This window comes from Equus przewalskii, chromosome 2 (assembly GCF_037783145.1).
Source record: "Equus przewalskii isolate Varuska chromosome 2, EquPr2, whole genome shotgun sequence".
NCBI classification, from domain to species: domain Eukaryota; kingdom Metazoa; phylum Chordata; class Mammalia; order Perissodactyla; family Equidae; genus Equus; species Equus przewalskii.
Window position 1 is genome coordinate 88,378,052 of NC_091832.1, and position 18,101 is coordinate 88,396,152.

The following is an 18,101-nucleotide window of genomic DNA, read 5'->3' on the forward strand; positions in this document are numbered from 1 at the left end:
CTCTGGCGGTGGCTGATCAATAACTAAGTGCACACTAGAAAAAAGAATAAAATTAGATTGGGTTCCCTTTTTATTTCTTCAGTATTCCCAGAGGAATCAATAAAATACTCAGTACATGTGAATCACACTCACCACAGCTCTGTTTAATATGTACCACACTAATACTGGATACTCTACACATTATCCCCTTTAATCCTTAGAAATCCTAAACAGCAGTTCCCTGTACCCCTATTTAACAGATGAGGAAACAGGCTTAGACAGTGTCAAAGAAATGCTAATTTACAGAGTCAGTAGTAAAACTTCAACCTTCATGAACCCAAACCCATCGTCTTAACAACAAAACTAAAGCTTACCATCTCTGGAATATAAACACTGTCGGCTGCTACCTTGATTCAATAGCTTGATTCAACAGATGCTTAACAGTGAGACTCTCCTTAAAAATCCAGGGAAAAAACATACATCAATCCAACTTGGTAATTTTTAAAGTTTTAAGACTCACCTTGTTGAATGACTATTGAATCCAATCTGAGTTTCATCTCAGCACGTTCCACTATTCTTTCTTCTACAGTGTTATCAGTTATAAAGCGGAACACTCTGACAGTCTTGGTTTGTCCAATCCTATGTGCTCGGTCCTAGGCAAAATACCATGCTATTTTGAATACAGTTAAAAAGTCACATAAATAACATCTGAATGTGTATAATGAGAAACAAAATTAAAATATTTTCAAGTATAAAATGCTTTTTAAAATACACAACAAAGCAACTATACTAAAACAGATTCACAGTACATTAATTTTTCTTAAATTCTCAAAAGTTTCTATTTCAATCAAATTAACTGGCTATCTCACAAGGGAAACTTAGGAGGTACAGAACATATCACAGTTGCTGAATCTGTGAGGAACTATCAGATTAATTTTACTAGGTTATACTGAGATAAAATACACACAATGTCTCCAGACAAGAGAAATTTGTGATTTTTAAGTTTGATGATAAAGATCTTTTTTTTTTTTTTTTTTTGAAAGATTAGCCCTGGGCTAACATCTGCTGCCAACCCTCCTCTTTTTGCTGAGGAAGACTGGCTCTGAGCTAACATCCATGCTCACCTTCCTCTACTTTATATGTGGGATGCCTGCACAGCATGGCTTGCCAAGTGGTGTCACGTCCACACCCAGGATCCGAACCAACGAACCCTGGGCCGCCGAAGTAGAACGTGCACACTTAACCGATGCAGCACCAGGCCGGTCCCGATAAAGATCTTTTTTAAATCTTTCTTTCCTAGGTTTAAGTTCAAAATGTTTTTTGCCTAAATCAAATCTAAATTTTGATTGCTATTAGGGAAACAAGCAACAAACAAACAAGCTCCACAAACAATATAAAAATCCTAGTCTTTAAATATCACTCAACTAACTACATACAAGTAGTCAAACTAATCTGAATTCTATTTTTTGTTTAACTTTGGGTAAGTTCACAAAACATATTCCTACAAAACATCCCTACTTCTAACTCATCAATTTTCCCTAGCCACCCTTACAAAAAGTACAGGATTAAACCCACCCTTACAACGACTATCAGACATCTAACAGTTGGGTTTATGGTCACCAATACCATGGGTCAAGTCATTAAAAGTATTAAACTTAAGAATTTGTACATTTTCCTATTAATCTACATACCATAAATTCCCTCAATCTAAGACTGATCTTCCTGATCTGGCCAAGGTATTCCCAACACATGGACACACATTTTAAGCATTTACTGTGGCAGGCAGGTTAGTAGCTCACCAAACCCACCTCCCTTTCAGCTTAGGATACAACTAAACTATCACTTAAAGATCACGTGCAAAATACCCTCACTGACCTATTAGGGTCAGAGAAAAATAAAATTCTACTAGGTTAAGTCACTGATATTTTGTTTATTAGCTTAGTCTAATACATCCATTAAGCACAGAATATATTTACTTGTTCTCTCTTACCATAGCCTGGAGATCTACTTGGGGATTCCAATCTGAATCATACAAAATTACTACATCAGCAGTAGCAAGATTGATGCCAAGACCACCAGCACGTGTGCTTAACATGAAAACAAACTTTGTGCTGTTTGGTTCATTGTATGCATTGATGGACTCCTAGAGACATCAAATAAAACAAATGTCAGAAACTATTTTTATCTGATGATTTTTTACCTTCCCTCCTCACATTTTACTCACCTGTCTCTCATCATGGGGTGTCTGTCCATCCAATCTGCAGTACTCATAATTTCTCCACATGCAATAATCTTCCAAAATGTCCAATACCCTTGTCATCTGACTGAAGATTAGTACTCGTGAACCTATCAGTGAATACAATAGCTCATTATCAGAAGTTTCAAAGTAAAAATAATTTACTTAAAAATTTAAGGCTAACCAAAACTAAGACTAACAAATCACCCCTTAATTATAAGTTACCTAGTTGGTTACAAGAAAAAAACTGTACATTATTTATTATCCAAGTCAGTTATTCTCCACATTTTTCCCATCATGGTACAAATAGAAAAGGGTAATATTTGTACAACAAACTAAGGTAAACAGAAAAGGGTATTTGCCTCTGGCCTGGAAGGTCTTGCCATCGCAAAGGCTGAGAAAATCATCATCTTTTTATCCCACATACATTTAAAACTAACCTTCCACCACCACCACAACTCTTCCATGTACACGGCCCTGCACATCCTCCAACACTCGCCCAATACCCTGGGTCTTATTCTGAAGACCCATTCCAGACCAAAAGACCATAAATGTGTGCCTCACATCTACACTGACTACCCTTCACTTACGACATGATTCAAATTATTCAACTGCCTTCCATTTCTTCAGCCAGCTGCACAATGGCTTCAGTAGAATGTGTGAAGACAAAGGAATCATTGTGAAAAATGATTATGAAATTATCTTGTCTTAGAAGCTGAGGCTGATAATCTGCTGTTGTCCCACCTTTCCATACCCCAAGTGCATAAGCATGTTCAATAGTCTCCATTTTCCCTGCAGAGTTTCATACAGCATTCACTAATATCTGAGTATTTCTACCAAGTTCTTGCCACTCTTCCCCACCAATTCAATTCCTTTAATTACTTAGCTTTGAAGGAAAGCATTTTAAAAAATATATTTCCACAAAAAGGTATAAAAAGGAAAAAGAAAAAATAAACCAATTCACTGACAACTCTTACAATATTTTTAATAGTCAACATCCTAGAGGAGATTCATCTACCGGTCTAACTGTCATTCTTATTAAAAAAATACAGAAAAACACAAATGGAGAAATCTGAAATCTGACTGTATACTTCATATTACAGAATGAACAACTTGTGTATAAAATCCCTTGATGTCTGGGATTTGCTTCAAAACAATCTGGGAGAAGGAAAGCAGGTATGGTGTAGGTGAAACTAAGTTTTGCCATGAGTTTGTAATTGTTGAAGCTGGCTTCATACTAAGTTCTCTACATTCACGGAATTTAAATACATCTGTATACCTACCACAGACATACTCATTTTCATATAAAGTCAGCATGTCATAAATAAAACTGCTTTGGGTACATGCCTATTATGTTTAATTAAATTAAAAAATCCACATAAATAACTGAAAAACACCACCATGAACACACCACCACCGCTATCTACAAAGGATCTGGGAACTGTGTATGGGTAGGAAGATCATTCTTGGCATTTTTATTTAAAAAACCCTGATACATATTTCTAGGGAAACATAAAATGAGAACTCTCCCCCAAAATCGAGGGAGTGTGGTTGCCCTAACTACTGATCACCTCCTAAAAGATTTAAGGTCTAAATGGGGGGTGTGATATAGAGCTCAGATAATGGATAGAAGTTGTTTTTTTGGGGTTTTTCTCCCCAAAGCCCCAGTACATAGTTGTACATCCCTGTTGTAAGTCCATCTAGTTCTTCTATGTGGGATGCCGCCACAGCATGGCTTGATGAGCAGTATGGAGGTCCACACCCAGGATCCAAACCAGCAAAACTCAGGCTGCCAAAGCAGACCACGCGAACTTTAACCACTACGCCAACAGGACATGGACAGAAGTTTTTAAATGTCCCACACTTCAACTTTAGAAAGTGCCAGAGTACTCATTTCAAAATGTAGTGCCCCCTCATTTTAACAAAGGAATTTTAAAACAGTTCCATTACTTCTCAATTGAATATCAGTAACACAAATACCTTGCTCTTTTAATTTAGGGAGCAGCTTGTCTAACACCACCATTTTGCCACTGTTGGTAACTAGATGCATATCTGTTGTATAAGGTGGACCAGGTTCAGCTCCATCAAATAGATATGGATGATTACAGCATTTCCTCAACTGCATCAGGATGTTCAACAACCTCATTTTGTCCATCTTCCCTGCAGAGTTTAGTATATCTATATCCTTCATTAATATCCGAGTATACCTATTGAGAAGAAAAATATTTTAAGAGGGCTCAAAGGTTCCCTGACCAGTCCCTGCCACTGTACATACTTAATCCCCTTCCTCATCTCAACCCAAAAATACCTGTAAAAAGCAACCCATCAACTTCTAAGATGTGGTGAGGAGTCTATCTATAACCTTCCTTTTTTCTTCTCTCTTTATTGCCTTCAGTGTTCTAATATTCACAGTTATGCTTTGGGCCTTGAGGCTCAAAACAGTACAAAATCATCTCCCTGGGATGAATTCAAACAAAGCAATATCGATACAACCATTTTTAAGTAATTAAGCAAAACTTGGAACGTAAGTTTTAAACACAATTTTAATTTACAGTCTTTTATCCAACAGAAGAGTGCCACTATCCAACAACCATTCAATGTAGCTAGTGTACCATTTGGGTAAGAACATTAAGATCCAAAAAGGGAGGAAGAATCATAAGAGGGTAAGGCATGACGATGACAATTAAGATGAATACAATGTGATTTAACTATAAGTAAAAGTACATGGGGGTAGGGGAAGATATGAGGGCAGTGAAGCTACAGCCATAGGCTAAAGCTGACCTGTGTGAAAAGCCTTGCATGTAGACTAAGAACTTAGACATTATCCTGCAGGAAAGACTAACCTGTCCAAATACCAAAGTTTTATGACCTTGAATCCTCTGAACAAAATAACTTAAATAACGTAAGGAATCTATGTTTAACAACTCCAATTATAGGGCACAAAATATTAGTCAAAGCAGACCTCTCCACCACAAGTCTGACTGATATAAAGTTCACCAATATGTGTAACTAAAAATATCTCTTCCCTTAGCAGTGACTCACATCTGAGTTCTCTATTTTAGAGCCATACAAAACAAGCCTATTAAAAGTCTTTCAAAAGTTTTAAGGACATTAGGATGACCTATCTTCTACAGTGGTCCTCTATTTCCAGATACATGCCCATTTCTTTACATTGTATTCTTTCTGTCCTTTTACCAACACCAAGCCCTTGCAAATACTTATCCATATTAAGTATGGAATCAAATATACTTGAGAAGTGGTGTAATCAGTAAGGAATAGGGTGGCTATTTATTTCCCTCCTTTGAACACTACATTTATATTAATATATGCTAAGGTAACAATCTTTTTCTGCAGCCACTTTACATTGTTGATTCATGTTGAGCTATCTACAAAAAAAAAATTTAATACTAAATCAGTAGTTTCTAGCCTTTGGATTTCATACATCCATAGAACTTAAAAAAAGAAAAATGAAAAAGATAGAAGAAACTTAAAAGTTTTTCAACTTTTCTATTTCCCTCTACATAGGTGTTTAAAAACAGCTACGATATATCATCACCATAATTTCACAAAAGGACATTTCATCCTGCCTAAAATAAAACTCAGAATGGAGTCTTTTAAATTAAATAAATGTAGCTTTATGGGGTAAAAGAAAGAACGTAAGTTTTCTACTCTCTCTATAAACAATCTCCAATTACATCAGAGACCAACACTAATCCATGATTCAGTATTTATGAAGCACCAAGTTAACCATATGTCTCGTGGCTATGCCACCACAACTTCTTTTTTAAAAACCCAAGTAGAGGGCTTTATACGTATCCCTGTTTAATTAAATGCCAAGTTTAATTTTTGGATTCATAAACCTCCTATCCTGATTCTGTCATCTAATAATTTCAAATGTTGTATCATAAATTTCATTACCAAGTCCTACGTTTTATGACCAGAAAACTCTTCAGGCTGAGTTCAACCCAGCAAACAGGAATTCCTTGAAGACACTTGAAATTAGGAAAACAAACCACAAATGAAAGGAGCGAAGAATCAACAGCGATTTCAAAAACGTCTCAGAACACTTACCATTCCCTTTGCATTTTGCTGAGACCCACATAGATTTTTACTTCCTTCTTTGGAGGCAAACTCTTTTCAACATCAGCTTTAATTCGACGAAGGAGGAATGGACGCAAAACCTTAAAAGAGCACAAAGAAATGAAGATAACCTTATTTCTAAAGTAAGTATTATTTCAGGATCTCAAAACTGTCCATTAAATACATAAGAAAGAAATTTACCTGCTTGAATACCAAGTGATTTTTAGGACTTCTCCCTTTCAAATTTATTATATTACTGAGTTTCTGAAGGATAATAATACTAGATCATTATTTATTCAATACATATAATGAGTATATACTTGCTATACTCTCGTAAAATACTACAAATATTAGTAAATTTTAAAGATGTTCTTCACATTCACTGCCTTCCAGGTTTAAAACTAGTTACATGCACGTAGATTATCTAACATTACTTAAGAAACGGCTAGGTCCACATTAACACGTTTTTAAGTTACAGTTTTTAAATTTACTATCTTTTTCTTAAGAAAATAGACCATATGTATACAAATCATGAGTATACAGTTCAATAAATTTTAATCAAGTAGCCATACTCATGTACCCATTACCTAGATAAATACAACACCCCTAGAAATCCTTCTCATAACCTTCCCAGTCACTATTCCCCTTTTCCTTCCCAAGGGTAAGCAAGAGTCTTACTTTTTAAGATCATAAATTAGTTTTACCTGTTATTTTTAACTTCCTATACATAGACTCATACAGTATACGCCCATGTATCTCTAGTTTTTTATTCAACAGTATGTTTGTGAGACGTACCCATGTTATATGTAGTTCATTTTCATAAAATAAATCGTAAAATATTTATAACACTAAAGATAAGCCTTTATTTGTATCTTCCTTTGTTCTATTTATACGAGCTATAAAAATATGATCATCACAAAACAAATCAAAAGTTCCTGAGAAAAACGATGAGCAACATTTCTCTAGTATCATCATGTAAGGAAGCTAGTACAGCCCTAACTGGCAGCACCAACTGCCAGACACGTGAGTGAAGAGCTTCAGCCCCACTGGGCATCTTTCAGAACCATCCAGATAAATGCAGCTGTATGAATCCAGGTAAAACTAGCAAAGAAATCACTCAGTCGACCCATACATTCTGGAAATTATTAAAATATATACTATTAAGGTTTTTGAGCGGGGGTTGAGGGGGTGGTAGGAGGGTCGCCAACAATAGATAACTGATACATCAAGAAAGAATTCTCATTCCTAAATACACCCATGCTGATTCTGAATATCCTCTTTAATTACACAACAGGAGCTGCAGTGGGAATTTCACGACAGAGTATAGGAAGGTAGCTACCAGATCTCTTCTCCCTGATTTGATAAGTACCTTCATACTACTCTCTGAACAAAATAAACAGATGCCAAAACTGGTTGATTCTGTCATGTGAGTTGTTTTAGTTGCTTTACCTACGTGTACCTATTTATTAAAAAGAAGTCTACATATACCCTCCAAAATCATTCAAGTAAGTAAATCTAAATTGAGTGCTTATATGCTCAAATGCCACTAAATTGAAACAAAATTGTCTAGGAGATTGTTACCTTCAAAGTTTTAACAAAATTTCAGTATATAAGAATTTTAAAGTACTTTACAATATTTGAAATTTCACAAACTTATTATTTTGCCTCTGTTCAAATATCTGCTATGAGCCAAGCACTGTGCTAGAGATACAAGGACAGATATAAGACATGTCTCCTGACTTTGTGTTTACAATGCAGCAGGAAAAACACTCATAAATTAATCATTTCAATACCCTGTGCAAAGTCCTCTAGTATTAGAATGCCAGGATTATTAAAGAAGGGATACAGAGTCTTTAGGCTGGCCTCAGCCTGGACATTTAGTGGAGAAAGTAACATCACCAGTGAGTGTTGGACTAAGTATCAGAAAAGAGTACAGGACAGGGGATACTAGATGTGGCAGAAAAGCTAACCAAGAAAAAACAAATTAGAATTAGCACAGTGTTTATAGAAAATTGACAGTGGGGTCTGCAATTCTAACAAATTAGAGGTTGATATAAGAGGTAAAACAGAAGTTGGAGAATGTTAGGCTAAATTGTTGGAGAGGAGGGCAATTTGGCCTCCCAGAGGAACATCTGTAATGCTGGGAAATATTTTTGGTTGTCACCAACGGGGACATACTACTGGCCCCTAGTGGGTAGAATGTCAGGGATGCTGTTAAATAGGAAAAACACCTTCCCTGTCCTCCTCAAAAGTATCCAGATGGAAAAGTCAATAGAAGTTGAGAAACCCTGAGTTAGGTCATGAGAGGCCTTATATGCCATGTTTCTAAGGTCTGGCTTTATCCTGCTGGCCAGGGTATCTTAACCTGGCCGTCTGTTAAGAGAAATTTCTCTACCAACCAACTTTCACTTGTGAATCTTCACTGAAAGGAACAAAGCTATACATCATAGCAAAAACATATCAACTCTGCTCACAATGCACTACTAGCAGTTGCTTAGTCACTGGATTTAAGAACAGATGAACCTTTAGCCTTTCAGAACTGAATCTGCTAGATTCTTCTATGGACTATGAATGGAACTAAGCTTTGAATACTCATCTATACTAGTCCTTATGCAGCTCTTATTTCCCCTATTGTTCTTTTTTTAACTCTACGGGATAACTTTATTCCTTCATTAATTTAGGATTCCATCAGAGGTCCTAACACTAAAACCACCGTAAATCACCCCCTACCGCCATTATAAGATTACACAGTTAAGTAGCAGGATTCAAACAGATCTGATTCTAAAGCCACTATGCTTTTTTAACAGAAAAATAATCCACTAATTTAAATCTCTATCATTTTTCCCATTAGAAATGCTTTAACCCTATTCCAAACTACTTACCATATGAAGCCTCTCAACTAGCTTTTGATCCCCAAGGCAATTATTTGTATCAAACCAGGAATCAAAGTCCTAGATTAACAAATAAAAAACATATTAAAACGAGAGATAATATTAACTACAAATACCCTGTTATGCTAGATATGATAACGATTTCTAGAGTTAGTTTAATATTTGAGTTGTGAACTGCAAAACTCATTTAGTTCAGTCCCCTATTTTTCGTGTGTGTCGTTATTAACAACTAATTTTAGAACAAGCTTGAGAATCATACTACTCCCCAAACACTTTTCCCAAAAATGTCAAGGTAACAAGTTTCAGAGTGAAAAGAAAATAGTTGGAAATTGAGTTTTATAGAATTATAAAATTAATATTCTTGAAGAAATCCTTCCTCAGTTTCAAAAACGCTTAACGATTAAAATCACTTTGCAATTCGTCCTCTAGGCCACTCAGGCTACTCAAATACAAAGTTTCCAGAGCCGTGTCAATTTTAATTGGACTTAACTAAAAGTGAAATTGAGATTACCAGCATTTCATTAGTATTTAGCTAGGATGTGCATAAGGATAGTTCCCTATCCTTATCTCTTGAGCATATTTATTATATACTTGCGTTGTTAGTAAACATGATCTTAGAATTCACTGTGTTAACTAAAACAAAACTTTAATAGAGATGATTAAACAAATGAAGTGACAATGCAGTAAGAAAAAGAAATTATCTCAAAAACAAAAACATCAAAATACATAAACGCAGAACTAAAGTAGCTTTCTAAGACTGACTGAATGTCTTTCAAGAACACAAATTTCTCTTTTCTTTCAAAATGATCCTTAACACAACAAACCAAAATAAACATCTTTTTAGAACTTATCTAAATAAACATATCATGTAGAGCTCTTCAAAACCACACACACTCTACCTTACCCGGCCCCCCGGCCCCCAGCCCCCAGACATGGGAACAAAGATTCAAAAGTGAACCCTGGTCCAGCAAGAAACTAAAGTTACTAATATTCATATATTATATTCCTACGTACAATGAATAGCTCAAATAGCTAATTAGCCATTTCTAACACTGCAAATAATCTATTAAGGGTAAAGATTGGGTTCTATGTTTGTTAGACCATAAAAAAAGTGGCTAGACAGATTTCACGAAAATTGAAGGCCATCTTGGGGACTTCAAACACAGGGAATGCGAAGTACATAAATTCAGCTGGAGAATACCCTGAGCAGTACCCTAAGAACATGGGCAGTCCACCGAGAGCCACTGACACGATGTCAGGCCAACATGATTACGAAATAGGAATGTGAATCTATGACATTCCAGAGAGAAAACAATGATTTATAAAATGAGATTGAAATCAAAAGCCACAAAAGTAAACTCTCGGGATGCATAAAAAACACAGTAGGTTACACCAGGCTAACTGCCTAAAAGCATGAAAAACTAATGATTATCTCAAGCAGTACTGAAAAGTAGGCCAACTCTATTACAAAAATACACAGCATGAAACAAAAACGCTATTATTATTCCAACCAGAAAACAATAAGAAATACTTACATCAGCTGAATTAAAGACATCTGGCAACAAAAAATTAAGAAGTGACCAGAGCTCATGCAAGTTGTTTTGAAGAGGTGTTCCAGTTAACAATAGTCGATTTGTAGTCTTGAATTCCCTCACTATTTCTGATAACTGAAAGACCAAATTCATCATTAGCATATTCTGTATATTGACCAAATTCTAAAGGAAGGCACAAATGATTTTCACATCTAAATAACAAATTACCTTGGATTTTTCGTTTTTGATCCTGTGAGCTTCATCTATGACTAAGTACCTCCAATTAAATTTTTTGAAAACAGACTTCTCTTTAATAAGCATTTCATAAGATGTTACACAAACATCCCACTCTCCTGGTAACAAAACATCTCTGACAAAAGCAGCCTGTAAAAGAAAAAAAATTACCTCATGCAGAAATAAACTACATATTAAATTTACTGACGACAAGTGATCTAAAGCAGTAGTCCCCCCTTAATTGCAGGGGATACATACCAAGACTACCAATGGATGCCTGAAACCACAGATAGTACTGAATCCTATATATACTAAGTGTTTTCCTATACATAAATATCTATGACCAAGTTTATAAATTAGGCACAGTAAGATTAACAATAACTAATAATAAAATAGAACAATTACAATAATATACTGTAATAAAAGTTATGTGAACGTGATCTCTCTCAAAATATCTTATTCTAACACTCTATACACCTTTGTTGTTATGATAAAAGATGACAAAATGCCTATGTGGTGAGATGAAGTGAGGTGAATGACATAGGCATTGATTGTGATGTAGCTTTAGGCTACTATTGACCTTCTGACGATAAGTCAGAAGGAGGGTCATATGCTTTGAGACGGTGGTTGACCTCGGGTTAACTGAAACCTCTAAAAGTGAAATCAGAGATAAGGGGGACACTATGGGATGTAAAAGGGGTGGGACTATTAAAAAGGGATAGAGTTATCTACAGTATGCAAGCATCTATAAAAAGCCCAAAATAACTTCATAATCATTAAGTGTCAGAGCCATTTAGCAAAAAATAATTGACAAAATTATCAGTGCAAAATTCAACAGACTAACTCCTTAAAAGGTCTTCTTTCTTCAATTCCACTAAGTGCTAAAATTCTTAGGCAACAAGTTTAGGCAAAGGAGAGGGGGTTTCTGACATAAAGATAGAGAACTGAAGGATAGTTTGCAGTGAGCACTTTCATTCCTTTCATCTTTATAGATCTATTAAGATGTTGCTATTGTTATTCTCATTTTACAGGGTGAGGGACTAAAGCAAAAAGTGATTAAATAATTGGGTTGCAAAACATAAAAAGCAATTTGGGGACTTAAAATACCCAAAGTATCTATAAAGGGAGAAAAGAAATCTAAAATCATTACTGATAGCCAAATGAAGGGAAAGCAAAATTAAGTACACAGTCTTTCAATATAGTATGAGTGAATTTTTAAACCTGAACTTTATATTCTTAATAGTGTCATTATCTCCATTTCTTCTTCCAAAAAAGATGGGTCAATTGATCAACATATTAACTTATTTCCATAGATATCATACCAACTCACCAATTACTATAATTCACTCAGTCCATCTTCAAAAACTACTCTTTTATCACTATTACCATCAATCTAAAAATATGACTCCTCAAATTTCCAAGCACCTGTCACTCAAGACTTCTTTTAGGGGCCGGCCCAGTAGCACAGCGGTTAAATTCGCACGTTCTGCTTCTCAGCGGCCCAGGGTTCACCGGTTCGGATCCTGGGTGCGGACATGGCACCACTTGGCAAAAGCCATGCTGTGCCAGGCATCCCACGTGTAAAGTAGAGGAAGATGGGCAGGGATGTTAACTCAGGGCCAGTCTTCCTCAGCAAAAAGAGGAGGATTGGCACTAGTTAGCTCAGGGTTAATCTTCCTCAAGGGGAAAAAAGTAAAAAGACTTCTTTTAAAAACAAGAAAATGCAGGGCCAGCCCCATGGCCTACTGGTTAAATTTGGCATCCTCCAGTTTAGCAGCCCGGGTTCATGGGTGCGGACCTACACCACTCATCAGCCATGCTGTGGCAGTGACCCACATACAAAATAGAGGAACACTGGCATGGATGTTAGCTCAGGGCTAACGTTCCTCAAGCAAAAAAACAGGAGTGGTGGTGACAGATGTTAGTTCAGGGCAAATCTTCCTCAGGAAAAGAAAAGAACCAAGAAAATGCTTCTAGAATGAGAACACAGCCTTTGATTTTATACAACCACTCCCAAAAAGCAGGAGAACCAAACTATATTCTTTAGAGTTTTCCACAGCTTTCTTATAGCTTTCTACAGTCTACAACTCCTTTTCCTTAATACGATAGTTAACCACCAAGACAAAATTACATTTGTAAATTCCTAATATTTATGAAGACCAAGTTTATTGTTGGACTCCTCTTTTATCCTTCCTCCAACTGTTCCCCCTCCCTGTAACCTAAATTTAAATTCTTTTAATATCAAAAATCTAATAAAATATGAGAAACTTACTCTTTGTTCTTTATCTCCTATCAAACAAACAGATCTAAGTGTTGGTACCCATCTCTTGAATTCACTCATCCAGTTGTGTAATGTAGACTTAGGAACCAAAACCATATGGGGACCAGGAATGTTTCTATAGTGTTTCATGTACCCAAGAAGAGAAATTGTTTGAAGAGTCTTTCCCAGGCCCTGAAAGAATAATCACAAAGCAATGAAACACACACAAAAAACAGACTTCCATATTTATACTTTCTGACATACATAGGAATATCTGAAAGAAAAGCTATGTGTTTATAATAGCTATAATGGCAAGAAATTGATATGTGCCAAGTTTGAGTGTTACACTATTTAAGTCACAAGTCTATGACGGAAGTACTATTACCATCCCCATAAGGTCCAGAAGTTTAAGTGACTTTCCCAAGGTTACCCAGCAGAGCTAGAACTGAGACCCATTTCTTTTGACTCCATACTTTCTCCAAGCTAGTTAAGTGCTTAACACTATAGCTATATGGAAACTTTCTTAAACATCACTACATAATTAGTAAGTACTAAACAAGAGATAAAATGTTTCATGAGACATAACTATACAAGCTGCCACCCTGAAGAAAATACTAATAATAAATGAGACATTCAATTGATTGCTCTATGTTTTATAGAGCTGGGGGGAAATGGCCAAATCATTATATTACAAAAGTCAACCAAAAGTATGCTTCTCAAAATGTATTATTTTTAAAATTATTACACTTTCATGGATGATAATTCCTCACAATTGAAGTATAGATGCCGCTTATGCAACTAAAGCAAGCTGCTTTTACCAGTTTGATAGACGGTTAGTTTGCCAACAGTTCTAGACTGTAATCGACAAAAACTTTGTTATACTATCTTAACTTCTATAAATGTAATGGTATAAAATATTTTACATTAAAATATGGTTTTCTAAAAAACTACCAAACACATACCATTTCATCTGCAAGGATACCATTGATGCCATTCTCATACAAAGAAATAAGCCAATTTAATCCTCGGACCTGATAATCTCTCAGTTTACCCCATTTTACATCTAAAAACAAAAGAAAAAACACAATGCACATTTTAAAGACAAGAAATACAGGGAGGCAATCCCTTTCATCTGCTACTCAGAGTGAGTTTCACTTGGGCCCACATGTATTTACTCTGACTTTACTTTCTTACTAGGTTTTAAGAATGAGAATTTTGCAAGTTCTAAGTCAACAGAGATAGCTGCTGTGGTCTAGAGGGGAGAAGGAGGAAATACATACGGAAGATAATAGCCAAGGGCAGGAAACATGACTATGGGCATCAGAGTACCACCCCAGTCACTCAGTTCCTATGTTACCCATCTACTGGTCCTAGACACTCTTTAGCCTCTTTATTCCCTTTTAATGTTATCACAAGTGTTTCTAACCAAGTGTTTTCACCTTCTATCATGACCCAAACAGAGGCTCTCTGGGGATTTTGTTTTCTTCCTCACAAAGGGAAATAAAAAGATTGTATTTTCCTTTACCCATGTAAGTTACTCTTCTAATAGGTCCTATAAAGAGAGACAACATCTCTTTCAGAGGTTACTACATATTTCCCACCTGAGAATAATTACTAAGTATATGCATTACAATCACCAGATTTTTTTTTTAAATATGTACATTCTGTACCCTACCCCCTTTTCAAAAACATTGCTTTAAGATGAAAAGTTAATCAATGCTGGGAAAACTAGCTACACTATAGGAATGTGGAAAAGAGAGAACCCAAATAATTTAAATTTCCTCTTCCCTTCCTACCACACATCTGACTCTGGCCTGTAGCTTCAAGAAAAGAAATGGAAACTGGGTAGTCTGTAGCCAAAAAAAATCTGAAGGTACACACTTTAAACACACTGCTGAAATTCTAACCAGATCCTGTCTTGCCTGAAGTTCAATTTGCTAAGAGTTAAAGATTACAGATAATTAAATAACAAATCCAAATTGTACGTCCTATATTGACCTTTATAATTTTTTTTTGTTGTTCGCAACCACCATGATCACACAAACTAGTCATCAAGTGAGACAGAAAAAGGTTGGGAAAAAAATGCTAGGCTTCAGTAAAGACAAATGTGCCACCAGACAATCAAGATTATATATAAGTAAAACTTAAACCTGGTTAACCATGTTTTCTTTCAGACAACCATTAGTAATAAATATATTTCAGAAAAAAAATAAAAATAAATTAATACAAAATCAGGAGATAAGAAACAAGTCTTCATGAAGTGCCTTTTTTTTTTTACACACTAGTTTTTATAGTTGCAGTAAACAATAAGGCAAAAACCATCCCTAGTTTTACATATACATTTGGGCAACAACAAACACACTAGTAGGGCCAGCCCCTATGGCCTGGTGGTTAAGTTTGGTGCACTATGCTTTGGAAGCCTGGGTTCAGTTCCTGGGCACAGACCTACACGCTGTCTGTCAGTGGCCATGCTGTGGCAGTGGCTCACATACAAAAAAAAAAAAAAACAAAAAAAGAGGAAGACTGGCAGCAGATGTTACCTCAGGGTGAATCTTTCTGAGCACAAAATTTAAAAAATCATATTTAAAAAACCCAACAAACACACTCACATTTTAGCTCCCTTTGAAATACAACACCACTATCATACTAGTATACTATCACTTCCATCAAAAAAAATCAGAAGTATATTTCATAGCCAATAAATTTCCAAAGATTCCTGAAAATTTCCTTCATAAATTATAGCCACGACATCCAAAACACTAACCAAAGGATGTCTAGAAAAGGGATTTTTAAAAAAATCAAGTAATTAAATAAACGTAACATACATGATGGAGAGTCTTCAAATCGAGTGCAAACATTGGTTGCTTTGGAGCTTTCTGTTAATAGTTCTTCATCCTCCTCTTGTTCTGTTCTACGGTGCCGGTAGCTGTCAAGTTTAAAATAAAACCAACTGACTTGAGTTTTGGCTTTAATTTTAACTACCAGCTACTATTTCCACTTACTAGTCAACTGGCTGACCAAGACTCTACAATAGTAATTTTTTAACAAACATCTGAATTAAGATTAAAAAAGTGAACAGTAGAAATTATTACTAAATACATACCTGAAATGGGTTTTCTAAAACATACAATGATTGTTAAAATAGAGTAATACATTAGGTTAACCAGAACTTGATAAACTTAAACGAGATAATCTAACTTCAAGGAAATATACTGTCAGAAAAATCTCATAATTTGTATTTTTACATCACCCTTTCAAGTATTTTTGTTAGGAAAAAAATTAGTTTCAGAAATCACACTTTAAAAACTGCAACTTTCACCCAAAGCTGGAGAATATGTAGAACAGACTTAGGGCTTAAGCAACGGACTCTTAACCAGAGATTCATCAGTTACTCAAAGCTCTTTAAATACACATGCCCAGATTCTACATCACAAGAGTGAAATACATCCCCTTAAAAACTAATTTTCTGAAGTTAGTAATATTGCCAGATTTCTTAATCTCTAAAGGACTCAGGTGAGTAAAACTACTTACTCCCCAATTCTGGAGCTTCCAGTTTTATACCTTTATACTTTGAACCAATATTTTCATTTAAATTAGAAAACAACAGTAGATTATGACACTCGTGACCTCTAAATCTAATTTATTGCTTGATTTCTACTAAAACTACATGCTTGGTGGAAGAGGATAATCACCTTTCCCAGACAGAGCATTCCTCAGAAATTCAGGCCAAGGCAATAAATACGCAAGGATCTTCTTGTTTGTTTTATACGCTTCTAAGTAGAATGTCTTAGCGTAAGTGTTCTTATACTTTTCTGCAGTCTAACCCTATAAAACTTAGTGCAAAGATCTACCCCTAACCCCAATTTATTCGCCATAAACTAGGAGTGAACTTTGTTTTTGTTTTTTAATAAAATCTCCTTCACAATATATTATCAAGATGGTTGATTATTATGGTCATAAAACTGAAGATACAGGCTGGAATGTGCTTTACTTAAAACTGAGGCATCACTGAATATAACTGTGGCTGATAGAAGGAAAAAAAGTATGTATGTCCTCACACCCAAGGACAGTACCATCACCCTCATTACTTTGCAGAAGCTAACTTTCCACTAAGATGGTTGGAAGAGCAGAGAAGAAATCTGTTAACCAAGATTCCTTTCCCCCAATACTAATAAGATCAAGTTGAACAACAATTTATATATTTACTACAGAATATCTTTATCTTATAGGATCTCAGCGGTATTTCTTTTCATGACTTCATATTGACTACCCCATAACAATATCCATTTCCAGAGCATGAGTGATGCTATTTAAACAGCTACAAACTTTTCAAGTCTGAACAATTTAAATACACATGAAGTACAAAGTTCTCTCTTATAAAGTTTCGTAAGTATTAAAACAAAAGCACTTTGGTGACACAATGGAGAAAGAGTAAGATATACTGGATGAATAGAATACTTCAAATAAAATTAAAGTATTATATGCTCATGTTTGATGATAATCCCTTCAAGATAGAGCTCATACTTCCATGCTTCTGTAAACTGCAGTAAATTTAACATTATTGATATCAGTTTGTAATTTCCTCTTTTAGATAACTGCATATTTTAATTTCTGATCACATTTCATTTTTCACTTTGGGAATTACAGAAGGAGCTGAGATTGCCCTAAATGTATTAATTAATACTAATTAAACATCTTAATTATCCAACCAGCAAAAAAGTTTTTAAAAAGAATTTATAAATTCAACATGGAAGAGTTATGTTACATATTTTGAACAAAAACTTAAAGGTGGCATACAACTTGATACCTCAATTTAATAAAGGCAACTCCGTAATAAAAATCGTAAACAAACTGCTGTGGCATAATCACAACATTCCTCACACCAGCAC

General features: G+C 35.3%; 1 protein-coding gene across 2 annotated transcripts in view; it reads right to left on the reverse strand.

Annotated features, from left to right (window-relative positions):
- Nucleotides 1–18,101, reverse strand: part of SMARCA5 (SNF2 related chromatin remodeling ATPase 5) — a 48,431-nt gene that overhangs the window by 12,454 nt on the left and 17,876 nt on the right. For both annotated transcript variants that reach the window (XM_070608963.1, XM_070608962.1), the window contains 11 exons: nucleotides 16,038–16,138; nucleotides 14,175–14,275; nucleotides 13,225–13,404; nucleotides 10,947–11,102; nucleotides 10,722–10,853; nucleotides 9,178–9,246; nucleotides 6,287–6,396; nucleotides 4,196–4,422; nucleotides 2,204–2,325; nucleotides 1,970–2,122; nucleotides 500–632 (listed from right to left, as the gene is read on the reverse strand). In XM_070608963.1, coding sequence (XP_070465064.1) covers nucleotides 500–632; nucleotides 1,970–2,122; nucleotides 2,204–2,325; nucleotides 4,196–4,422; nucleotides 6,287–6,396; nucleotides 9,178–9,246; nucleotides 10,722–10,853; nucleotides 10,947–11,102; nucleotides 13,225–13,404; nucleotides 14,175–14,275; nucleotides 16,038–16,138 — 1,484 coding nt within the window. The remainder of the gene's footprint in view (nucleotides 1–499; nucleotides 633–1,969; nucleotides 2,123–2,203; nucleotides 2,326–4,195; nucleotides 4,423–6,286; nucleotides 6,397–9,177; nucleotides 9,247–10,721; nucleotides 10,854–10,946; nucleotides 11,103–13,224; nucleotides 13,405–14,174; nucleotides 14,276–16,037; nucleotides 16,139–18,101) is intronic.